This window comes from Giraffa tippelskirchi, chromosome 14 (assembly GCF_054371585.1).
Source record: "Giraffa tippelskirchi isolate mGirTip1 chromosome 14, T2T-mGirTip1v1.2.pri, whole genome shotgun sequence".
Taxonomy (NCBI): Eukaryota; Metazoa; Chordata; class Mammalia; order Artiodactyla; family Giraffidae; genus Giraffa; species Giraffa tippelskirchi.
The window spans coordinates 9,588,336-9,601,442 of NC_137288.1; the positions used below are offsets into that span (position 1 = coordinate 9,588,336).

Below are 13,107 nucleotides of genomic sequence, written 5' to 3' on the forward strand. Positions count from 1 at the left end.
TGACCTCATTCGAAGTGCACTGTGGACGAGCTGCCATCTGCAGCTACTACCACAGCGGCCAAGGGCTTTAGCTCCCGACTACCTCCCTTCCTTTGGAACTTGGGGGCCCTCTACTCCCCACTTGCACACCACAGACCTTTGCTGAGGATTGTGGGGACCCTCACTCAGTTTGCAGTACGTTGTAGCCATCCCTGTCCTCTCTATACCTCCCTTGAAACTCAGCTTGTGAGCTCCTTTGGAGCAGCGTGGCCCACCTGGCTGCAACGGAAGAGACACAGCTGACAGTGAAACAACAGCTTAGATCTGAGACCCGGAAAGCTCTGTCAGAAGGGACCTCCCTCTTCACACCGTAGAGGCTGTAGGAGGCGCCAGGCTTTCGAACCAGTGCTGGGGCCAAAATGACTCCACAGCTGTTTTCCTTCCTGGGGAGGGTTCTGGCTCGAGTGGGAATGGCTCAAGTCTCCTAAGGTTCTGCAAGCCCACTGTGTGCAGATTCACGGTACACAGAGAGGAGAAGGTGGAGTCCTGCCCTGTAGGTGGTCACAGCTCACGGATGAGCCAGGCAGGCAGGCAGGCAGGGCCTGAGAACACCTGAGCTGCCTTCATGAGTGAATGGTGTGGGGGCAGAGGAAGAGAAGCCGGTCTGCTCCCTCATGTGGTGCCCCGGGCAGGTTGTCCCCAGAGGAAACCCTTACGACGGTGAGGACTATCACTGCTGTTTCCCAAGGGGTTCCGTCGGTGCGTGTCTTCCCCGGAGCGGTCAGGCCGTCTCTCAAGTACACGGGCCATGGGCATTGCCTCTCCTTGGAACTTCCCATGTGTTTCTCTTTTTTATGGAACAGTGATTTTCTAGAGGGGTTCTGGGCCACAAGGATGTTGGGTCATTTTCTAGCCTTCTGTCATGAAGAACGCTTTCCTGGGTGTTGGGGTGGTTTGTTGTTCCAGCTCCCTTTCTTGGCTTCTTTTGGGAGCTGGTGCAACAAGACGAGCTCAGCCTCTGCCTTCTGGCTGAGATGTCACCCTTGACACAGCAATGCCTGCCTGGAGATAATGATGGCAGTTGCCAAAAGGGCTTCGTTTGGCACATGGTATCTTGAAAGGACGTACACCGTCCTTTCAGATATCAAAGGCTAGTTCAAATGACATACAAATGAGAACTCTCCAATGGAGTCTTACAGTAGTTGGAGAGTCCAAAAAACACTCCGTCAGTCATTTCACTGAGAGTCATTGATTGGGGACACCAAGAATATAGGAAGGAATGCACAAAGAAAGGATGAAATTGTGTTCAGGATCGGGGGAAGGGATGAACAGGGCGTGCTTGCCTTGAATCCAGGCTTTGTTGGGGGGTGGGGCATAAAGATCAAACGGGTCTGAAACTACAAAGTGGTGATGGTAACACAGTATCACCAGAGTTACACAACAGTGTTCCCAAATTGCAACAATGATGAAAAAGTTTACTAATCCCAACTTAACCAACAAAAGTACAGGAAACCATACAAAAAATAAAACATCACCAGAAAGGTGGAAACAAACCAAATGCAAAGCAGTTCAGGGGAAAGGAACTCCATGTCCCCTGGGGGCAGACCGAGTTGCCAGCGTCCACGGTGAGCAGACGGGGATGGAGGCTGCAGAGCCGACCGCTCCCCTGGACGTGGTGTTTCCGGCAAGGGCTCTGGGTGTCTGTCCAGAGCGGGGGCTCGTTCTCCCTGCAGGGGTGGGTGAGTCATCGTGGGCGTCTGGGTGTTGCGCGGGAGCCAGGGCAGGCTCTCCCTGCCGAGGCGGTGACTCCTCCTCTGCCTCGGGTTCTCCTGCCAGAGCCCGAGCAGGTAGAGGTGCACGTGGAGGTGGAGGTTCTGGCTGAGGGGGTGGGACATCAGTGCCTGGGGCTGGGGGTCCTGCAGGCATGGAGATCCGATCTGCCCGGTGTGCTGGCCAGTACCCAGCTGGCCTGGTGTCTCTGCGAGGGCAAGTCTCGGTTCTCCATCTGCCCTCGGTGGATCCCTGGGTCCTGCACCTGGAGCCAGCACCTCTGTAGGGACAGGTCTGGGAAGCGGAGCCTGGTTCCAGTTGGAGGCCAGTGCTAGAGCTGGGGGAGAAGCAAAGTTTGCCCACAGGCCAGCCTTGGCATGTGCGTCTCCCGGGACAGAAAGCTTCCAAGAGATTCCCAACGAATACCCAGCGTCGGATGTCTTTTGGGACTGAAGTGTGCAAGATGGGGGGCGGGGGGTGTGAGGCTAGCGCTTGCTGCAGGCCCAGCAGCAGCTTTCGGGGACTCGTCCCTGTGTAGCTCAGCACCCCCTCCCCACACACTCCCGTGCACCAGCCCCAGCGTCCTCACCTCTGTGCTCTGGCGTGCTGGGCTCCAGGTCCTCCTGCTGCCTCAGAGGCCGGGGTTCTCGGGACTCTGGGTCGGAGCCGGGTGTGCTGAGCTCCGTGGCAGCCTCAGACTGGGCCGCCGGGTGTATCCTGGGCGGTGTCTCGGCAGCAGGCCTTCCCCGCCTCCGCTTCTCCCACGGTGGGGCTGATGCCTCCGTGGGCACGCTCACCTGGAGCCTGCACTGGGCCTCACGGGCGGGGGGGTGGTGCTCCGACCCCTCCCTCCGGGAGGTGGATGGGGTGTCCCCGTCCTCGGCCTCATCACGTGGGAAGCTCTGCAACGACAGTGACCGTCAGCCAGCCATGCTAGGAGTTTTCCGAGCTGGGCCTGGGCAGTGGAGCCGCTGCTTCTGCCTGCTCGAACTTCTCTTCCCAGAAGGGTCAGAGACGTGTGTCTGCTCAGATCCCCACCCGGGAGGAAAGAGTCCCACCTGAGGGTGTGAGGTCCGCCTGGGCGGCCGCCGCTGCCCGCACTCTCCCCATCCCGCCCAGCCTGCTCTCCCCTGGGGTGTGGACACAACTTGTCCGCAGGCTTCTGACCCCACATCCGCCTGGGCTTCCTTGAGGGAGACACACCCCAAGAAACCCGCATCCACACACACAGGCAAAGGACCCGGTGTTTCCGGGTGGCATGGGAGAGGCGGCCTGGTCCGTCCTGGGGCTCCCCGTGTTACCTTTCTGTTTCTCCGGGCAAAGGGCCAGAGGCCTCTCGGGGGTGTCCTGAGCCAACGTCGACAGGGTGCCCGCGCACACTGCCTGTGAGCACTCCTGAGGCCCCGGCCTCTGGGCAGGGGCAAACAGCAGAACATCCTGGCAGCCAGTGAACTGGCTGGGGGCTCCTCTCCGCTCTGGAGGCCTGGATACCCGGGCTGCGGGTTCTGTTGGGTTCTGTTGCCGGCAGGTGACATCATCTCCTGGGGTTCGTGCTGAGGTCCCTTCCCCAAAACTTCCCAAGGGAATCTCTGGGTTTCTGACTGCTCGACCACCCCCCTTAGGCCATGTGCAGGCACAGTGACACCCACACAGCCCAGCCCACAGCCCTGGGGAGGCCTGGGTTCAGCCAGGGCCTGAGCTCCGAGGACCCCACTGCTCTCAGACCAGGCTCCTTCTTCTCATAAGTGGTGTGGCCCTGGACAAGCATATGCCCCTCAGGGTTGCCCCAGTCTCTCCATCTGCAGAGTGGTGGTCATTCTCCCATCTGCTTCCTAGGTCTGTCGGCCTACGAGCAGCTCCATGCCTTTCCACCTGGGGCCGATATCACGTGGAGCTCGTGCGCTGAGACTTCAGAAAGAAAGATTCCATCCAGGGCTGACACAGCACAGAATGGGGCAGAACGAGGCCTGGATGTGCCGTGGTACCCAGGAAAAGGCACTCCCCCTCCTGACTGTTTTGAGACCCCGCATCCAAGTTGGAGGACCGAAAGGAAGACTCGAAGGTCTCCCTCTCTTATAGAAAAGAGTAGCCAACTTTCTGCTCCTCTGTTTCCATTGAGATTCTGTTCAAGTGTCCCAGCTCGGCTTCTGCGGGTGGCTGAGCTTCTAATGGCTCCCTGCGTTCTTGTCTTTTCCTCTCCAAACCTTCCGTCCTTTTCCCCCTCCTTGGGTGGAAGGGCGCTGTCATTGCTTCTACCTTCGAGGCAGATTGAGGAAAAGTCTGGACCGTCGACTCCTTTCCTCTCTTTGGTTCCGTGTCTCTCTCTGGCTGTGTCCCTCTCTTTTCCTTTCTCAGTTCCGTCTGTGTCTTCCTCTTTCTCTCTCGTGTGTGGATGGATGGATGCTAGGGATGCACATGTATATGATTAGATGAGGCTTATGTTTTAGGGATAGGTTAGAGGGAGAGAAAGGCTTTAGGTCGGAGTTGGTCATGGGGGAAGGGTCAAGGGTGGTGGTGGTGTTGTTTCTTGGAATCTGAGTGCTGTGCATTCTTCGTCTCTTTCCATATGAACCCCTTCTCAGATACACCACTTGCAAGGAGTCTCTCATGTTCTGTTTCCTATCTTTTGCATTTGTGAATGCTTAGCTTCTCTGTTGTGAAGAGGTTCCATTGGATGGAAACCCATGGGTGTACTTCGTGTACCTCTTTGCCTTACTTGAAGAGACCCATTTCGACCTCCGCCCAGCAAATGGCAAGGAGACTCTGATGTTAAGGAGCCTTTGACCTACGCTTCTTTCTAGCTATCTCATGACATCAGTCTTTAGGGTGAGGTTTTCCCCCTATATTGAGGTGGTATGAGATCAAAACCAATAGCGTTCTTCAGATGTAGCTGTCTGGTTTTCCCATGGACATTGATTGAAGAGGCTTTCTTGTTCCCATTTGGATATTCTCCCCTTCTGTGTCAGAGATGAGTTGACCATGGATGCTGGGGTTTGTTTCTGGACCCTCCACTTTATTCCATCGATCTGGATCTGTGTGTGTTGTTGTATTCCCAATAGCATACTGTCCTGCTGCTGCTGCTGCGGCTAAGTCACTTCAGTCGTGTCTGACTCTGCGTGACCCCATGGCCTGCAGCCTACCAGGCTCCTCCGTCCAGGACGTTTTCCAGGCAAGAGTACTGGAGTGGGTCGCCATTGCCTTCTCCGATACTCTCCTGAGGATCCTAGTTTGGTCGTCTAATTTCCTTTCACACAACCTTGGATGTCCGTATCGGGGCTTTTTCGTCGGATTGTATTGACAGTTTAGGCTCTTTTCTGTCTCCGTACCCCTTTTGCAATTCTTTGTTCGGTGCGAAAATGCATTGGCATTTTGGGAGGAATAGCATCGAAGCTGTGGATTGCCTTGTGGGGCTGTGACATCATTTTCCCAATAGGAATTCTTTCAAGCCCTGAGCACAGCTTCTCTTTCCAGTGATTGGTGTGGGCTTGATCTTCCTTCTTCCATCTCTCGCCGTTTTGTGAGAACAGGTCCATCCTTCCCTTCTGGGTTAGATGGACTGCTGGGTATCACTTCAGTGAATGGCATTGTCAGTGGGGGTGATAATTCCCTTCTCGTTGGAAGACTTTGCTGTGAGTATTAGAAATGCAAGTGACTTCTCTTCCCCTTCCTCCCTGTCCATCTCTCAGAGCCACCGGGAAACAGAGGCCTCATCCACGGTCACACAGGCCTGAGGGGGTGCAACTAGACCGTTGTTTCTTCAGGCCCTCAGTGCTGGACATCATCCGGGATCCTCTGTGTGTGTCTTCCTCAGTCTGGTGTCCCTTCAGACCTTTCCCTAGTTTTCACAGGCTTGTTGCGTTGGTGTTCTTTGTCTGTTTGGAGACACATCCTTGATAAGCTTTGTGTTTCCACTCATTCGTCTCGCGATGTATGACCTGTCTTTTGCTTTTGTCATGAGGTCTTTCCCACAGTAGATATCTTTGATTTTGCAAAGTCCACTGTAGTCTCTGGGTTTTTTTTTTTTTGTGGACTGGCTTTTAGTTTTGTGTGTGAAGACTCAAAGCACGTGTCCGGTTTCTGCTCATTGTTCTTCGAGATTTGTGGCAAGTTTTCATGGAAAGTTTGTCTAGGGATAACTGGAAGTGAACTCGGTGTAAGGTGTCAAGTCTCCATCTCCATTCCTGTCATCCCCTGCAGTTTCCAATTCCCTGTTCCTGAGTGGTTTTAGAGACCTTGTGGGGAGTTTGGTTGCATTGGAGTTTGCATTTCCACCTTGATTCGATTCACACTGTTCTGCCCTCAGGGACACTGTCAAGGGGGAGTGAGGAGCAGCCTGCACTTCCAGCAGTGACCACACGGTGGGGCGAGTGCTGCTCTCCCCTCAGGGAGCCCCAGGCCACAGGCATCCCAGTGAGGAGCCAGCTCTGTGCTCAGCTGAAAGGAGTTAGTCTCTCAGGAGCCTCTGAGCCCTTGCCTTTGGATCACCCAGGGTGGGCATTTACTGGGACAGAAAAAATTGCCCTGAATTCCATGGACGGAAGAGCCTGGCTGTGTAGAGTTCGTGAGTTGCCGCGAATCAGACACAACTGAGGACACAAAAATTCTATAGATTAAAACACTTTTTGGGGGTGGGGGGGAGTGAAAGGGGGGGATGTGGGTTTTTTTGTCTTATATAATAGCCAAGGGAAATCTAGTTTAAACCTAAATTCACATAGACGGGAAAGGTATAGCTCTCCGTCACCCTATTAAAAAAAAAAAAAAAAAAAACTACTAAACTTTTCTGAAAGTTTATTTAGTAGCTTCCTTGAGCAGTTCATTGTGAAGCATTTTTTTTTTTTTTCTGTGACATTGGCCTCATTAAAAAGCACGGTTTGCCTTTACTGGATAATTCTGTTCATTGGTTTCTTAGGGAACCTTGGTAATATTTGAGTTTCCTGGGGAGTATGGTCACATGACCTGGCCCTGGCCAATTGGTGCGTTCCACCTCCCTGGCCACTGTGATTGGCTCCGGGCTGGGGCAGTGCCCAATCGGGGCCCAGGGCCGGGCCTCCCGTTGGAAGCCAGGGGAAGACGAGCTGTCGTCCTGCTGGGGTAGGGGAAGGGGTGGGGCCGGGGGAGGTCAGGCTCCAGCAGTGGGAGGGGCGTGAGGCCCGCCTGCGGCAGTTGGTGACCTTCCTGCTCCCCTCAGGGCAGAGCCGCCGGCCTGAGAATGAGGGCGCTGCTGAGCCCAGGGCCTGGGATGGCCCGTTGCTGCTGTGGTCCCAGAGCTCCACCCGAGACCTGAGGGAAGCCGTCTGCCCGTGAGTCCTCTCCCGCTTGTCTGTCAGCTTGTTTGAACCATGCTGGGTTTTCTGCCCAGCTGGCTAAGGGGAGTCCCTGGAAATGCAAGGGTGTGGGTTTTGGCAGACTTCAGGGAAGACATGCCAGATGAGCCTGGGAGACTCCAGCTTAATCTGGATTCAGGAGATATCTCTTCGGGCCAGCTAGTAATTGTAGGATAAGCCTAATGAGTCTTCACAGGATGAAGAGAGTAACGTGCCAAGGTAGCAATCGATGTCCTCATTCGAGAGGATGAAGCTGGTGCTCAGAGAAGGGGGGAACTTGGCCACAGCAAGGAGGTGTGCACCCAGACAGAACCCCCAGATCCGGCCATTGGAGCTCAGGGAGGCCACTGGTGTGGCTTGTCCCTGTGGCAGGGGCCGAGGCACGCAGCCCACCCTGATTCCTGCGGGGGCCTGACTTGGGAAGTGCCATCTGGTAGCTTTGAGACTCACCAAACCAAATTGCACTGGAGAGAGGAGGGACACCTTCCTTCATCCACCCCCCACCCCCGCCGGATTCCCACATACCCTGACCCCTTTCTCCCGATTTCGGAGCCATTTCCAGAGTCCCGCTCATATGACCTCATTCGAAGTGCACTGTGGACGAGCTGCCATCTGCAGCTACTACCACAGCGGCCAAGGGCTTTAGCTCCCGACTACCTCCCTTCCTTTGGAACTTGGGGGCCCTCTACTCCCCACTTGCACACCACAGACCTTTGCTGAGGATTGTGGGGACCCTCACTCAGTTTGCAGTACGTTGTAGCCATCCCTGTCCTCTCTATACCTCCCTTGAAACTCAGCTTGTGAGCTCCTTTGGAGCAGCGTGGCCCACCTGGCTGCAACGGAAGAGACACAGCTGACAGTGAAACAACAGCTTAGATCTGAGACCCGGAAAGCTCTGTCAGAAGGGACCTCCCTCTTCACACCGTAGAGGCTGTAGGAGGCGCCAGGCTTTCGAACCAGTGCTGGGGCCAAAACGACTCCACAGCTGTTTTCCTTCCTGGGGAGGGTTCTGGCTCGAGTGGGAATGGCTCAAGTCTCCTAAGGTTCTGCAAGCCCACTGTGTGCAGATTCACGGTACACAGAGAGGAGAAGGTGGAGTCCTGCCCTGTAGGTGGTCACAGCTCACGGATGAGCCAGGCAGGCAGGCAGGCAGGGCATGAGAACACCTGAGCTGCCTTCATGAGTGAATGGTGTGGGGGCAGAGGAAGAGAAGCCGGTCTGCTCCCTCGTGTGGTGCCCCGGGCAGGTTGTCCCCAGAGGAAACCCTTACGACGGTGAGGACTATCACTGCTGTTTCCCAAGGGGTTCCGTCGGTGCGTGTCTTCCCCGGAGCGGTCAGGCCGTCTCTCAAGTACACGGGCCATGGGCATTGCCTCTCCTTGGAACTTCCCATGTGTTTCTCTTTTTTATGGAACAGTGATTTTCTAGAGGGGTTCTGGGCCACAAGGATGTTGGGTCATTTTCTAGCCTTCTGTCATGAAGAACGCTTTCCTGGGTGTTGGGGTGGTTTGTTGTTCCAGCTCCCTTTCTTGGCTTCTTTTGGGAGCTGGTGCAACAAGACGAGCTCAGCCTCTGCCTTCTGGCTGAGATGTCACCCTTGACACAGCAATGCCTGCCTGGAGATAATGATGGCAGTTGCCAAAAGGGCTTCGTTTGGCACATGGTATCTTGAAAGGACGTACACCGTCCTTTCAGATATCAAAGGCTAGTTCAAATGACGTACAAATGAGAACTCTCCAATGGAGTCTTACAGTAGTTGGAGAGTCCAAAAAACACTCCGTCAGTCATTTCACTGAGAGTCATTGATTGGGGACACCAAGAATATAGGAAGGAATGCACAAAGAAAGGATGAAATTGTGTTCAGGATCGGGGGAAGGGATGAACAGGGCGTGCTTGCCTTGAATCCAGGCTTTGTTGGGGGGTGGGGCATAAAGATCAAACGGGTCTGAAACTACAAAGTGGTGATGGTAACACAGTATCACCAGAGTTACACAACAGTGTTCCCAAATTGCAACAATGATGAAAAAGTTTACTAATCCCAACTTAACCAACAAAAGTACAGGAAACCATACAAAAAATAAAACATCACCAGAAAGGTGGAAACAAACCAAATGCAAAGCAGTTCAGGGGAAAGGAACTCCATGTCCCCTGGGGGCAGACCGAGTTGCCAGCGTCCACGGTGAGCAGACGGGGATGGAGGCTGCAGAGCCGACCGCTCCCCTGGACGTGGTGTTTCCGGCAAGGGCTCTGGGTGTCTGTCCAGAGCGGGGGCTCGTTCTCCCTGCAGGGGTGGGTGAGTCATCGTGGGCGTCTGGGTGTTGCGCGGGAGCCAGGGCAGGCTCTCCCTGCCGAGGCGGTGACTCCTCCTCTGCCTCGGGTTCTCCTGCCAGAGCCCGAGCAGGTAGAGGTGCACGTGGAGGTGGAGGTTCTGGCTGAGGGGGTGGGACATCAGTGCCTGGGGCTGGGGGTCCTGCAGGCATGGAGATCCGATCTGCCCGGTGTGCTGGCCAGTACCCAGCTGGCCTGGTGTCTCTGCGAGGGCAAGTCTCGGTTCTCCATCTGCCCTCGGTGGATCCCTGGGTCCTGCACCTGGAGCCAGCACCTCTGTAGGGACAGGTCTGGGAAGCGGAGCCTGGTTCCAGTTGGAGGCCAGTGCTAGAGCTGGGGGAGAAGCAAAGTTTGCCCACAGGCCAGCCTTGGCATGTGCGTCTCCCGGGACAGAAAGCTTCCAAGAGATTCCCAAAGAATACCCAGCGTCGGATGTCTTTTGGGACTGAAGTGTGCAAGATGGGGGGCGGGGGGGTGTGAGGCCAGCGCTTGCTGCAGGCCCAGCAGCAGCTTTCGGGGACTCGTCCCTGTGTAGCTCAGCACCCCCTCCCCACACACTCCCGTGCACCAGCCCCAGCGTCCTCACCTCTGTGCTCTGGCGTGCTGGGCTCCAGGTCCTCCTGCTGCCTCAGAGGCCGGGGTTCTCGGGACTCTGGGTCGGAGCCGGGTGTGCTGAGCTCCGTGGCAGCCTCAGACTGGGCCGCCGGGTGTATCCTGGGCGGTGTCTCGGCAGCAGGCCTTCCCCGCCTCCGCTTCTCCCCCGGTGGGGCTGATGCCTCCGTGGGCACGCTCACCTGGAGCCTGCACTGGGCCTCACGGGCGGGGGGGTGGTGCTCCGACCCCTCCCTCCGGGAGGTGGATGGGGTGTCCCCGTCCTCGGCCTCATCACGTGGGAAGCTCTGCAACGACAGTGACCGTCAGCCAGCCATGCTAGGAGTTTTCCGAGCTGGGCCTGGGCAGTGGAGCCGCTGCTTCTGCCTGCTCGAACTTCTCTTCCCAGAAGGGTCAGAGACGTGTGTCTGCTCAGATCCCCACCCGGGAGGAAAGAGACCCACCTGAGGGTGTGAGGTCCGCCTGGGCGGCCGCCGCTGCCCGCACTCTCCCCATCCCGCCCAGCCTGCTCTCCCCTGGGGTGTGGACACAACTTGTCCGCAGGCTTCTGACCCCACATCCGCCTGGGCTTCCTTGAGGGAGACACACCCCAAGAAACCCGCATCCACACACACAGGCAAAGGACCCGCTGTTTCCGGGTGGCATGGGAGAGGCGGCCTGGTCCGTCCTGGGGCTCCCCGTGTTACCTTTCTGTTTCTCCGGGCAAAGGGCCAGAGGCCTCTCGGGGGTGTCCTGAGCCAATGTCGACAGGGTGCCCGCGCACACTGCCTGTGAGCACTCCTGAGGCCCCGGCCTCTGGGCAGGGGCAAACAGCAGAACATCCTGGCAGCCAGTGAACTGGCTGGGGGCTCCTCTCCGCTCTGGAGGCCTGGATACCCGGGCTGCGGGTTCTGTTGGGTTCTGTTGCCGGCAGGTGACATCATCTCCTGGGGTTCGTGCTGAGGTCCCTTCCCCAAAACTTCCCAAGGGAATCTCTGGGTTTCTGACTGCTCGACCACCCCCCTTAGGCCATGTGCAGGCACAGTGACACCCACACAGCCCAGCCCACAGCCCTGGGGAGGCCTGGGTTCAGCCAGGGCCTGAGCTCCGAGGACCCCACTGCTCTCAGACCAGGCTCCTTCTTCTCATAAGTGGTGTGGCCCTGGACAAGCATATGCCCCTCAGGGTTGCCCCAGTCTCTCCATCTGCAGAGTGGTGGTCATTCTCCCATCTGCTTCCTAGGTCTGTCGGCCTACGAGCAGCTCCATGCCTTTCCACCTGGGGCCGATATCACGTGGAGCTCGTGCGCTGAGACTTCAGAAAGAAAGATTCCATCCAGGGCTGACACAGCACAGAATGGGGCAGAACGAGGCCTGGATGTGCCGTGGTACCCAGGAAAAGGCACTCCCCCTCCTGACTGTTTTGAGACCCCGCATCCAAGTTGGAGGACCGAAAGGAAGACTCGAAGGTCTCCCTCTCTTATAGAAAAGAGTAGCCAACTTTCTGCTCCTCTGTTTCCATTGAGATTCTGTTCAAGTGTCCCAGCTCGGCTTCTGCGGGTGGCTGAGCTTCTAGTGGCTCCCTGCGTTCTTGTCTTTTCCTCTCCAAACCTTCCGTCCTTTTCCCCCTTCTGGGGTGGAAGGGCGCTGTCATTGCTTCTACCTTCGAGGCAGATTGAGGAAAAGTCTGGACCGTCGACTCCTTTCCTCTCTTTGGTTCCGTGTCTCTCTCTGGCTGTGTCCCTCTCTTTTCCTTTCTCAGTTCCGTCTGTGTCTTCCTCTTTCTCTCTCGTGTGTGGATGGATGGATGCTAGGGATGCACATGTATATGATTAGATGAGGGTTATGTTTTAGGGATAGGTTAGAGGGAGAGAAAGGCTTTAGGTCGGAGTTGGTCATGGGGGAAGGGTCAAGGGTGGTGGTGGTGTTGTTTCTTGGAATCTGAGTGCTGTGCATTCTTCGTCTCTTTCCATATGAACCCCTTCTCAGATACACCACTTGCAAGGAGTCTCTCATGTTCTGTTTCCTATCTTTTGCATTTGTGAATGCTTAGCTTCTCTGTTGTGAAGAGGTTCCATTGGATGGAAACCCATGGGTGTACTTCGTGTACCTCTTTGCCTTACTTGAAGAGACCCATTTCGACCTCCGCCCAGCAAATGGCAAGGAGACTCTGATGTTAAGGAGCCTTTGACCTACGCTTCTTTCTAGCTATCTCATGACATCAGTCTTTAGGGTGAGGTTTTCCCCCTATATTGAGGTGGTATGAGATCAAAACCAATAGCGTTCTTCAGATGTAGCTGTCTGGTTTTCCCATGGACATTGATTGAAGAGGCTTTCTTGTTCCCATTTGGATATTCTCCCCTTCTGTGTCAGAGATGAGTTGACCATGGATGCTGGGGTTTGTTTCTGGACCCTCCACTTTATTCCATCGATCTGGATCTGTGTGTGTTGTTGTATTCCCAATAGCATACTGTCCTGCTGCTGCTGCTGCGGCTAAGTCACTTCAGTCGTGTCTGACTCTGCGTGACCCCATGGCCTGCAGCCTACCAGGCTCCTCCGTCCAGGACGTTTTCCAGGCAAGAGTACTGGAGTGGGTCGCCATTGCCTTCTCCGATACTCTCCTGAGGATCCTAGTTTGGTCGTCTAATTTCCTTTCACACAACCTTGGATGTCCGTATCGGGGCTTTTTCGTCGGATTGTACTGACAGTTTAGGCTCTTTTCTGTCTCCGTACCCCTTTTGCAATTCTTTGTTCGGTGCGAAAATGCATTGGCATTTTGGGAGGAATAGCATCGAAGCTGTGGATTGCCTTGTGGGGCTGTGACATCATTTTCCCAATAGGAATTCTTTCAAGCCCTGAGCACAGCTTCTCTTTCCAGTGATTGGTGTGGGCTTGATCTTCCTTCTTCCATCTCTCGCCGTTTTGTGAGAACAGGTCCATCCTTCCCTTCTGGGTTAGATGGACTGGTGGGTATCACTTCAGTGAATGGCATTGTCAGTGGGGGTGATAATTCCCTTCTCGTTGGAAGACTTTGCTGTGAGTATTAGAAATGCAAGTGACTTCTCTTCCCCTTCCTCCCTGTCCATCTCTCAGAGCCACCGGGAAACAGAGGCCTC

General features: G+C 55.5%; 2 protein-coding genes and 1 long non-coding RNA gene across 3 annotated transcripts in view; 1 reads left to right on the plus strand and 2 right to left on the minus strand.

Annotated features, from left to right (window-relative positions):
- Positions 1-13,107, plus strand: part of LOC145534150 (uncharacterized) — a 694,441-nt gene that overhangs the window by 213,010 nt on the left and 468,324 nt on the right. Inside the window, exon 29 of the long non-coding RNA XR_014074276.1 lies at positions 6,938-7,049. This is a non-coding gene — a long non-coding RNA (uncharacterized LOC145534150). The remainder of the gene's footprint in view (positions 1-6,937; positions 7,050-13,107) is intronic.
- Positions 1,434-6,510, minus strand: LOC145533986 (uncharacterized). The gene is made up of 3 exons (XM_081561346.1): positions 3,051-6,510; positions 2,339-2,651; positions 1,434-2,086 (listed from the first exon to the last, which is right to left on the minus strand). The coding sequence occupies exons 1-3, from the start codon at positions 3,285-3,287 to the stop codon at positions 1,458-1,460; spliced, it is 1,179 nt and encodes a 392-aa protein (XP_081417472.1). The 5' UTR covers positions 3,288-6,510; the 3' UTR covers positions 1,434-1,457.
- Positions 8,984-10,915, minus strand: LOC145534092 (uncharacterized). The gene is made up of 3 exons (XM_081561460.1): positions 10,700-10,915; positions 9,988-10,300; positions 8,984-9,734 (listed from the first exon to the last, which is right to left on the minus strand). The coding sequence occupies exons 1-3, from the start codon at positions 10,832-10,834 to the stop codon at positions 9,106-9,108; spliced, it is 1,077 nt and encodes a 358-aa protein (XP_081417586.1). The 5' UTR covers positions 10,835-10,915; the 3' UTR covers positions 8,984-9,105.